Consider the following 12,091-nt stretch of genomic DNA (forward strand, 5'->3'; position numbering starts at 1 on the left):
CAAATCCTCATTTGGAGGAGTACTTGGAACTCCTAAGGGGGTCGGTGAATACCCCAATGCTGACAAGGAAATAAGAAAGCTCGAAGACGCCAGGGCCTTAGTTGAAGAGTGCCAACGGCTTTATGAAGCCAAACTAAGGGCCCAAACTAAGGGCCAACTAGGTAATTTTCAAGTACCATAAAAACATGAGTCATTAATCAAATGATTGAGAAGAAAAAAGCAATGCATGAAAGAAAACATTGAAATCTAACAAGTTTTATGGTATGCAATATGAAAAATAAACAGACGCTACTGTATGGTGGAGACAAACAAGAGGAGGGCTGATATGTGCATGGAGACATGGCAATACTTCCGCAAGGAGAGACGCCTACGAATCACTTTTCCTCAGCAGAAGGTGCGTGCCTTTGTTAATGTATATTAGAATTAATTTGAAAGAGACTACAAGTTGGTCACACATCTAGACTAGGCCGGATGGGTCGAGATGGATTTGTGGCCACATTTGTGAGTATAAATCGTTCTAATTTTAACTTTCAAAGATACTATTATTGAATGAAGAAATCAATAAGTCTTTGGTTCTGTCTTGATGCAGACCAAAGACTATGGTCGTGCACCTACGGCGCAGGAGATGGAGTACGCTACATACTACGGGTACCGCGCTTTGCAGACGACACTTTCGGACAGGCCTGATCCACTTGTGGGTATCACTAATTTATTTTGTGGTTTATTTTCATATTAATTGTAATATATTCTTATTTGATTTCACTAAGTAATACAGGAGCAACATGGCGAGGAGGACATGACAGAGGTGGCTCGACAGGAGGCCGAGGGGCGACGACGAGAGTCTGAGGCGGGCAGTGGCGGCGGTGTGATCTTGGGTGGGGACACGGGCGGTGGCGGTGGTGATGGTGGTGTTGTGGTTGGGAGCACGGGTGGTGGCAGTGCTGATGTTGATGATGATTCCGAGTCTGATAGTAGCGACTCATGTAGTGATGGCTCACGTAGTGATACTTAGTGATTTGTTTTGTATATGAGAGGATTGATCACCACACACTGTAGACACATGTACATATATTTGTTGATGATATACATGTACATATATTTGTTGATGATATATATTGACATATGTTCTCGTTGCATCGTTGAATTTGTCTATTGTCAAACAATTAATTATTTGTCGGTAAGTTAATTAGCCTAAGTATGTGCGAGAAGCTAGAACGTTATTTATTTATCTGTATGTTTTAAAACAAAACAAATCCTAAATAAGAAAAGAGGCGAGCCCACAATGTAACACATCAAAAGAAGCAAAAGATTGGCAAGCATCACCAATTTCTCAAAAGCTCTTGGAAAGCTAGATAGAGACAAATCAAGAACTTTATCGCAGTTCCAGTGACCGTTTTTCAATGGTAGGCTCTAATATTAACAAGATTTTGATTTTCATATTTTTTGCAGGGGTCCCTGATTATACGATACGTATCAACTCAAGCTAACTTTCAAGCTTAAAGATCCGAACCATGAGGTTTCAAAGCACGTGATTTCAAAGTACCAATTTATGTACCACGTACCTGTACCATGTAACCATTTGCAAGTACGAGGTTTCAACATGATACCCAACTTAAGTACCAAGTCTAATTGCGAGTTCGAAGTTTCATTATGGAGCCTGATACTAAATCAAGTACCAAGCACCGAATCTAGTACCAAGTACCATGTACCAAGTATCAAGTACCATGTACCAATTACTATGGACCATGTACCAATTATCAAGTACCATGTACCAATTACTATGGACTATGTACCAATTATCATGTACCATGTACCAATTACTATGGACCATGTACCAATTATCATGTACCAATTACTATGGACCATGTACATGTACCATGTACCAGTTACTATATGGACCATGTACCAATTATCATGTACCAAGTACCATGTACCAATTACCATGTACCAAGTACAGTGCACCAAGTACCATGTACCAAGTAGCTTGAAAGTAGTTATTATTAAAAAAGTTTTTTAATTGCCGTTTTTTGTCCATCCCCATTTCCGTTCGCCGGGATTGCTTACATACATACATACATACATATATACATACATGCATGCATGCATCCAATGTGCATGCATACATACATGCATGTATATACATACATACATATGACTACATAATGTAAGGACCCTTTTTGATATAGACATGTATATACAAAATTTTGGCATAAAGACTTAATTTTTGGTTGTGTATATTTTGCCTCTTAATATATTTTGAGTCAATTACTAACATGTCTAGGGCGTAATAGAAGTACGCCACCGTTTGCTTCTAGTCTTCATTTTGAAGGAAAATACGGTCCGGAATGCGGATTCGAAAGGAGTCGGAATATCTATATGAACCGGAATGCAGACCGGAATGGAGTTCCGGGAGGCAAAGAGACGGGTACAGAGGAGATCCGAAAGAGTGCGAGACGGGAACCTTCCGCATACAGTACGGAAGAATGCGGGATAGAAACCTTCCGCAAGCCGTACGGAAAACCAGTTAGATTCTGTACGGAAATAAGAGAGTATGGGGTACCGGATGAGATACATACATACATAATGTCTTACATACATACATATATATATAATGCATGCATGCATGCATTATGTATGCATAACATATGTATGTACTACTATGTGTGTATGTACTATGTATGTACATACATTATGTATACATATACAATGCATGTATGCATGTATATATGTATGTACTACTATGTGTGTATGTACTATGTATGTACATGCACATTGTATATGTGTATGTATATGTATATTTATATGTATATGTATATGTATTATATAGATATATATATAATATGACATGTACTACATATGACATACATTCGTGTATATATATATATATACATATATAATGCATGCATGCATGCATTATGTATGCAGAACATACGTATGTACTATTTATTATATGTGTATGTACTATGTATGTACATGCACATCGTATATGTGTATCTATATGTATATGTATTATATATGTATATATTTATGTACATGTATTATATAGATAAAGTAAAGCTTGAAAATAGTTTAAGTTAAATAAAGTTTTTTGAACTGTCGATCTTTGTCCCATCCCCAGGATGGCCCTATCCCCTTCCCTGCTCCCGTTCGTTCAGGAATGCTTACATACATACATACGTGCATGCATGCATGCATACATACAATGTACATACATACATAGATGCATGTATGTACATACATACATGTATGTACATATATACATAGATGCATGTATATACATACACACATGCATGGATTCATACAATGTAGATACATATATACATGTGATATACATAACAGTCGGTCATTTGAAAGTACACCTAAATCGCCAAAACTACACCTATTTTTTATTCTACCAAAAAAACTCCAAAAATGCTAGTTTTTTTGCCAAAAAAGGTAAATTTTAGAATGAACCTCTTAAAAAATTACAAAAAAAACTAAAATTTCATACTTAAATACTCAAAATTAACTTTTTGAACTTCAAAAAGTCATGCAAATTTGGACGTATAAAACCATCATTTTTATTGAAAATAAAATACATTATAAAAAAGTGACATCTAAAGATCTAGCATTCCTTGTTCAAAAAGATCCTTCACTTCCTCCCATAAAATTTGTATGGTTTGTTGTCGAAGGTAACTAGATTTCTTTCGAGTGAAGCCATAAATAAGAATTTTCACATCATCTTGATTGATATTATGTGTGTCATGGTGATTGTCCTCTATTTTCTTTCCCTTTGGGCTTGCCTTAATTATCTCTAGGTATACTTTCTTGTTACTGCATCATCTCCACTTGTTTTGAACTAGTGAACATCAATTGACTATACCCTTTGATTCTCTTCTTGAATTTTGACAATCTTTGTGAATCAAAAGGGATATCCACTCTCATCATTTTTTTCTGCTAAGACAATAATTATAATCCCCATTGTGAGCTGATTAACATTTTCTTTCCACATTTTGTTCTCTTATTGGAGTCATTTTCTTGTTTTTCTTACACCAATATAAGCTTCTTGAGTCTCTCCATACATAAGTCTCTCTAGCTCTTCAATTAATTCTAGAGATTATTCTCTCTTCTTCGATAGCTCATTGATGCACATGCCAAAGAAATGCTGCTAATATTTTTATTTCAAACTGCTCTGACACATTTTTCAAGTTCTTAGTCTCTTGTCCGGATATCCGTGGGCGAGGCCCCGAGTGTGGGACCCCTGTCCCGCGCGAGAAGTGCTACTTCCGCTGCTAGTACCCCGAATCCGTTGCGCGGTGAAAACAGGGGGATCTTACAGTTGGTATCAGAGCCAAATTGAAAGCTAATAAGGATAATTAAATTCTTATCTGAAATTGGTAATAAGAATTCAGAAACAGCATTTTCATAATGTATTTTCATTCCGTAAGCTTCTTTAATGAAGAAATTTTAATCAAAGAAATTGTTTTTATAGATGGAAGTTCCCCATTTATCTGGTATTCTCGACCTCACCCAGTCTCAAGATATGATTGCATTTGCCTTCGAGCATCTCATCTCTTCCGCTTCAACACGAACAAGCCGAGAAAGACTCGCACGCCATTTCGAGGAATTGTATTTTCCTAACCTAGTGGAGAGACAACAGCATAAGTGGTTTGCAGGGCTATATATCCACGCCTCTTATAACCGGCGTGCAATGCTGAGGCAGAACCTCTCATTGGCCATGATTTTGATAAAGCTGAAAATGACGCGTGGTGTCATTCTATATCTTTCAACGCCTCAAAATTTGAGACGTGCTTGCCGAGTTTATAGACTCCTTAGTCGATTTATCCCTAAGGAGAAAATAATAGCTCCCTTCGCAGTTAGAGAACTTATGTAACAGGGCATGACTATGGCCCAGTACCGTCGTCTTATACGTCTCTCGAAGAGATTTTGAATTTGGGAGCCGAGCCACTCTATGTAATTATTGCAACTTGTATATAAATATACAAATGTTTTTTTTTACGGACGATCGGATAAAGAAAAATCTATTTATCAGACTTAAGTCATAGATCTCCAATAAGATCAACTGAGGAGCAAATTATATCAAAAGTTTATCAAGACGCACAAAAAGGTTGTAATTGTTTGATATAATTCATACAAATTGTTAATTCAAATTGAAATTCGTAAATTAGTAATTGGGTCTTCAATTGGAAGTACCGCAATTGTATGGAACCCTGACTTGCTTGAGACCTAGACATGATGGTATTTACCTTATAGTTGCGAGTATCATGACTATCCGTATATACCGAGGGTATAACTGCAGCTCTTTACCGACAGTATATACGAGTAAATCTAAGACTTGAAATTATAAGCGTTAATGCTATCCAGATGATGATTTTGAATGTGGTTGATATGATTTTTAATTCTGTTTGGGAACTGATGAATTGATTTGGATTCTGATTGAAAAATGATGATCCTTGAAAATGGGTTGAAATGTAATAAGCTGAGCGAAACCACAATGTGGATGATTGGGACGAGTCCCTGTAATGATAAATGATGAAAATGATTCAGCAAATCACTATGAGATTAGTGGATTATGTTGTCAAATTGCTACTGTTAATACTTGAGACGGTAGATCAAGTTAAGGAATGACAAATTGAGAACTTGCTTAACTTAAATTCCGTGGAGGAATGTTCAGAAGGAAATTTTCGGTCTAATGGACCATTATCGTGTTAAAGATATGAATGATATGATTTGAATGAATTGTTATTTAATGATGAATTCTATATAAGGGATATTTATCCCCATATTCTGTTGGGTTGACCGGAATATAAGGAACCCCAGAATAAATTGGATCTTAAGCAAAAAAGTTGTCCTCTACTTGCGAGATGAGGACATCTTGCACCTTTTAAGTGGGGTAGAATGTAAGATTCCTCCCCCAGCCTTAGAGATATACAGGAGTAAGAATCTCCCTTTCTGATCTTATAATTATTCTCTCTCTAAAATAAAAGAAAGATTCTGTTTAAAAAAGGAAGAACCTTTTTCCTGAATACTTCTCAAGAGTCCCACCTGTTTTAAGGATTCAGAACAACGAGTTCAGAAGTGAGAATCGATGTTTTGGATATCAAGGTTTTGGTCTCGAGTACGGCCCAAAAGAAGTTCTTTATCTCTTGGGAAGTATAAGAAGTTATCTCCCACATATTGTGGACCAAAGAAAGTAGGTGATTTAGCTTACAAACTTCTTTTATCTCCTCATCTCAAAATTCTTAATGCTTTCTATAGAAAAATGTGTCAAACGCAAATCATGGAAAGACGGTAAGACTTCAGTGGCAAGTTACCGTTGGCTTCTAAGTTACGCTAGCTCCTTCCTTTATATAAGTCGTAACTTTTACTTGTCATTCACAGTAATCTTACTTCCATCGATCTTCTTTCTTTCTTAATCTCCTTCATGGCTTGGCAACAAGAATTAGTTTTATCCATGATGATTTCTCACCTTCAAGACGCAAGGGAGTCTGTGAAGAAAGATTTTATAGAGTAGTATGAGCGCTCACTTTTCCCTCACTTGGGAACTTCTGTAGCGCAGACCAAATGGCGGACCTATCAAGACATAACTAGGGTAACACCCTGGGGTCAGCAGCACTTCCGTAACAATGTCCGCTTGGCCATGGTTATTGAAGCTTTGGGTTTGGGTCCCCGATACTACTGCGTCATGAGATCAAGACATCCTGGGTTTTCTGAGCGGGTCTTCTTACTGGCGTGTTTTCTTCCTCATGAGAAGATATGCCTTTACCCCGTTTTTGGCTTGCCTCTCAGAGGTCCTTTTGTTAGAACACCTCATACCACTGAGATAGGCGCAGCAATAACCCACAGAATCATTCCCATAGATGAGTTACCTTATACTTGTGCAGCTTGTGAGGACTGCTTTTGTGACCATATGATGGACGGGCTTATGGAAGTGTAAAGAGTTCCTCTATCTTTACTGTATAAGTTCCGAGAATGAATAAAGTTTAAATCTTGTTCGTATTTTGAATCTTGCTCTCTTTAAGACTTATCTTGGTGGTTAATCTTGATTAAAATTTTTCTCTAAGTCTCATATTCGTGAATCTTGCGAAATTATCACAAGTTGCGAGATGAGGACATCTCGCGTTTTTTAAGTGGGATAGAATGTAAGATTCCTCCCCCAACCCCTCTTTGATGTCTAGTATCCTCGAAGCCCTGTAATCAACCCTCTTCAGAAATATAAAGACCCTGTTGCTAACTATTTTAGCCTAGAGAGAGAAAAATTATTCTAGAGAGAGAATATTCAGATTTTGAATATTTTTGGATAGAAAAATATCTCTTATAATTCAGATGAGTTCCCCTAAAACAGAAATTTAAAAAGAATTTTCCAATGTGCAATTGGAATTAATTGGAAATAGGTATAAAGAACCTTAGTCTAAGGGTCTAGATTTTTAGAAATCTTTAGACTATGGTCCAATTAAGGTTCCTATGGGCCAATAGCATCAATCCATGTGTAGGGAAGAGATAAATCCAAATTTGTAAAAAGAAGATACCCAAAAATGAGTAAGTGCTCACATGAGGTGAAGAGTTGAAAATGTACAAGGTTTATTAGTAAAAAACTATGAGCAATATTAAAAATATGACATATGTAAGGAAGGGGAATTCTTTAAAGGAGGTGCATATTTCACATAAGATGAAGAGTTGAAAATGTACAAGGTTTATTAGTAAAAAAATTATGAGCAATATTAAAAGTATGACATATGTAAGGAAGAGGAGTTCTTTAAAGGAGGTGCATATTTCACATAAGATGAAGAGTTGAAAATGTACAAGGTTTATTAGTAAAAAATTATGAGCAATATTAAAAGTATGACATATGTAAGGAAGAGGAGTTCTTTAAAGGAGGTGCATATTTCACATAAGATGAAGAGTTGAAAATGTACAAGGTTTATTAGTAAAAAACTATGAGCAATATTAAAAATATGACATATGTAAGGAAGGGGAGTTCTTTAAAGGAGGTGCATATTTCACATGCTTGAATGAGTTTTAAACTCATAAAAATTGAGATATTTCATCTCTCCTCTCTCCTCATTCAAGTCTAGTTCCAAAAAGTTAGCTTAACTGACCTAAAAATGGTCAAATATTGACCAAACTGATTTAGAAAATTCTAGAATCAGTTTGTTTGGTTAGGAGCTCAATTTTTCCTATAAATAGAAGCCTCCCCCTTGTTGAAAAATAGATAGTGTTTATGCACCGTTACTCTACTCCACCTAAGCCAAGAACTGTGAATTCATTTAATAATTCACTAGTTTTTGGAGCTTCCCTCTTTCTTCAATCCCCATTAGTGGCTCCATCAACATACTTAACCAATTGATTGGTTGGGGGCCTCTACCGTGAACAAAGAATCAAGCAAGTTGTAAGGTAATTAGTGAATATTGATCTTTCTATAATTTCTCAATGTTTCTCTCTTCTCAACCCCTCTCAAGCTTGAGAAGTTTAATTGGTATGGTTTTTTTTAAATGCTATTGAAGTTTGAATAGTAGTGAAGAGTTACATAATGCTATTGAAGTTAATTTTCATTTATGTTTAAATTCTAATGATTTTTATGTAATTTCTCTCTCTCACTCAAGAAATGGTCATACTCATGATCCATTCTCAATCCAAATCAAGCTTTTCATAAAGCTTTTCCTTAATCCAAGATTAAGCCATGCTTGAGGCCAAATTAATAGCTTTTTTCTATGCTTTTAGTTTATGTATAATCCATTATGGATTAATGATCCAATTAGAGATCATTTTAATTATTTCCTTAATGATAAGCTTTATCCCTTAGAAAAATTGAGATTTATCAGTCATAGCAGCGGAGCTATGGCAAAATTTTTATAAAAAAATATGCATAAAATAATTTCATTCAAAGCATAAAAAGAGGACTTCCTACCATATTCTAGGAATTATCATCCTAGATTAATTGAAAGAATTTCATTATAATCATGGAGGAATTGAATTTTAATATCATGCATAAAGGATAAGTTTTTATATCAAAAGTGTTATTTTTACCATTTTTATTTCATGCATAGAAGTATGCATAATGGTTAAATTTTTATATCAAAAGTGTTATTTTTACCATTTTTATTTCATGCATAGAAGTATGCATAATGGTTAAATTTTTATATCAAAAGTGTTATTTTTACCATTTTTAATTCATGCATAGAAGTATGCATAATGGTTAAATTTTTATATCAAAAGTGTTATTTTTACCATTTTTATTTCATGCATAGAAGTATGCATAATGGTTAAATTTTTATATCAAAAGTGTTATTTTTACCATTTTTATTTCATGCATAGAAGTATGCATAATGGTTAAATTTTTATATCAAAAGTGTTATTTTTATCAATTTTTATTTTCATGCATAGAAGTATGCATAATGGATAAATTTTTATATCAAAAGTGTTATTTTTATCAATTTTTATTTTCATGCATAGAAGTATGCATAAAGGATAAATTTTTATATCAAAAGTATTACTTTTATCATATTTGAATTTCATGCATAAAGGCATGCATAAAAGTTGATTATTTTATTATAAAAGTGTGTCTTTTATTATATTAAATTTCATGCATAGAGGTTTGCATAAAGGTTGATTATTTTATTATAAAAGTGTGACTTTTATCATAATTGAATTTCATGCATAGAGGTATGCATAAAAATTGATTATTTTATTATAAGAGTGTTACTTTTATCATATTGGATTTCATGCATAGAGGTATGCATAAAAGATATTCTTTTTATACTAAAAGTGTGATTTTCCTCATAAATGGATTTTATGCATAACTTAGATGCATAAGAGAAATTCTTTTATTCTAAAAGTGTAATTCCTACCAAATTGAATTTATGCATAAGAAGATGCATAAAAGATTGATTTTAAATTCGAAAGTGTTAGTCTCCTTAAATGGAATTTATGCATAAATAAATGTGTAGAGAAATCTTATACCAAATATAAGAATTCTCTTAAAAAAGATATGAAATGTGATAAGATGTGATAAGAGATGTATGAGATGTGATAAGATTTGATAAGATGCGTATGGAAAGTGATACGATGTGATAAAAGGTGTATGAGATGTAAAAAGATGTGATAAGATGTGTATGAGATGTGATAGAATGTGTTAAGATGAGTTAGGATGTGTTAAGATGTATATGGGACGTGTTAGAACGAGAATGGATGTAATATGGTTGTATGAATGTGATGTGGATGTATACATGTAGATGTATATGTATGAATGTGAATGTTGATGTGGATGTGGATGTATGTGAATGTGGATGTGAATGTGGATGTAGATGTGGATGTATAGATGTGAATGGGAATGTTGATGTGGATGTATATATGTATGAGGATGTAGATGTGGATGTATAGATGTGAATGGGAATGTGGATGTGGATGTATGTGAATGTGGATGTAGATATGGATGTATAGATGTGAATGGGAATGTGGATGTGGATGTATGTGAATGTGGATGTAGATGTGAATGGGAATGAGGATGTAGATGTGGATGTATAGATGTGAATGGGAATGTGGATGTGGATGTATGTATGTATGTGGATGTAGATGTGGATGTATAGATGTGAATGGGAATGTGGATGTGGATGTATGGATGTGGATATGGATGTGTATGTATGAATGTGGTTATGGGATGTGGATGTATAAATGAGGATGTGAAAATGGATGTATGCATGTAAATGTGGATGTATGGATGTGAATGTGAAAGTGTATGTGAGTTAATGTGTCGTCGATATGAGGAAATGGATGAGAATGAGTACACATTGAATGGAATGTGGAATAAGTAATGTGGACTAAGGAGGGATAATGTGGAAAGACGAGAGTTCGATTTAAAAACTGTATTTTGTGACTGTTTGTAAATGACTGTTTTATGTCAAGAATGCTGGGGAAGCATTTTGACCGTCTTGTGGATTAAGGTCATGAAGACCTAACTGTTAAAGTTGCAACTGCTGACGGAGAGTCAATGGAGGACGTCTCGTGTAGCAAGGTCGACCGAGGTCTTGACCAGCCTCGGTTCGATTTAAATGGTGAGCTTCCGGTACGGTGGATGAGGGACCAAGGAAGCGGCCTATGAGTGTCACCTGCGAAGGATCCTAGAGGGTGCTGACCATACGGTGCTCGGGCTCTGGGTCGCCGAAGATACCCACACGTGCGTCGTGGAAGATATTGGAACAAGGAGTAAGAGTTGTTTTCTAAAACCGGGCATGGATCTGGTTGATTGACCTTGCTGGTCCTCAACAGATGAGTCCATGGCTCTTTTATATGGATCTGTGGGTTGATCTTGCTGATCTTCCATGGAGACTCCATTCTATTATATGAATATATTGCCGGTTACTATGAGCTAGGAACCATGGAAAAGGCCCCTGAGAGAACAAGTGGTGAGCGTTTTGGTTGCCAATGATGCCATAAGTATACCGATGAAAGAATGACTGGAAATAAGGATTCAACCAGAGACTTTGAGGATTGTCATTAGTGATATAATGGTTTTATTAAAGGATTGTTTTAAAGCTAGTTGATGCTAAGAAAAAGGCAATTTCATATTGGGTGTGTAAGTGGTATGACTAGTTTTATGTTTGCATGAACTTCCGGCTAGGGGGCCTTGGAACTCTTTTCCTTGGTACCCGGGACAAAACCTAACCAAATTCCAAATTGGATCCCATCACTACAGTGGTTGGGCGGTTGGCTAACCCATGGGATCGGATGGGGTTAGGCTGGACTGATGGATCCGTAAATCGAGATTTAATTTCTATTATTACGATAGATGAAGTAAATCCCGGATAGAAATTGTTCTATGGATAGGAATCAACGGCTGTGCCTCTTGATGGGGAAAAAAGCGTTGATCCCAATGATCCAAGTGCAAGTTCTTCCTTGATTTGACCAAGTACCGTTAAAGGTGCAGTCAGATCAATTTGATCAGTAATGATCTTGACTACGTTAGAGTAAAGAGTTATCCTGGTGGAATCGCCCGTGCTTTCCGGGTAAAGGAAGTTTTTCCGGTTTCGGTTTTGGACAAACCGAGATGCTGTGGTCGGGATCCTGGTAGGCGTGGCCGACGAGCACAACATAA

General features: G+C 35.7%; 1 protein-coding gene across 1 annotated transcript; it reads left to right on the forward strand.

Annotated features, from left to right (window-relative positions):
- Positions 1-295: 295 nt before the first annotated feature.
- On the forward strand, positions 296-1,012 carry LOC147630193 (uncharacterized). The gene is made up of 4 exons (XM_086811034.1): positions 296-394; positions 436-501; positions 590-694; positions 776-1,012. The coding sequence occupies exons 1-4, from the start codon at positions 296-298 to the stop codon at positions 1,010-1,012; spliced, it is 507 nt and encodes a 168-aa protein (XP_086667160.1).
- The last annotated feature ends 11,079 nt before the right edge of the window (positions 1,013-12,091 follow it).

Source organism: Cibotium barometz, chromosome 17, assembly GCF_041138505.1.
Source record: "Cibotium barometz isolate CiBa-2024 chromosome 17, ASM4113850v1, whole genome shotgun sequence".
Classification (NCBI taxonomy): Eukaryota; Viridiplantae; Streptophyta; class Polypodiopsida; order Cyatheales; family Cibotiaceae; genus Cibotium; species Cibotium barometz.

What these genes read in the sequence shown, in the direction of transcription:
- LOC147630193 (XM_086811034.1), top strand. Translation starts at nt 296, where the DNA reads ATGGTGGAGACAAACAAGAGGAGGGCTGATATGTGCATGGAGACATGG. An exon ending in TCACTTTTCCTCAGCAGAAG is followed by an intron (nt 395 to 435) that starts GTGCGTGCCTTT and finishes TTAATTTGAAAG; the next exon opens with AGACTACAAGTTGGTCACAC. An exon ending in CGGACAGGCCTGATCCACTT is followed by an intron (nt 695 to 775) that starts GTGGGTATCACT and finishes TAAGTAATACAG; the next exon opens with GAGCAACATGGCGAGGAGGA.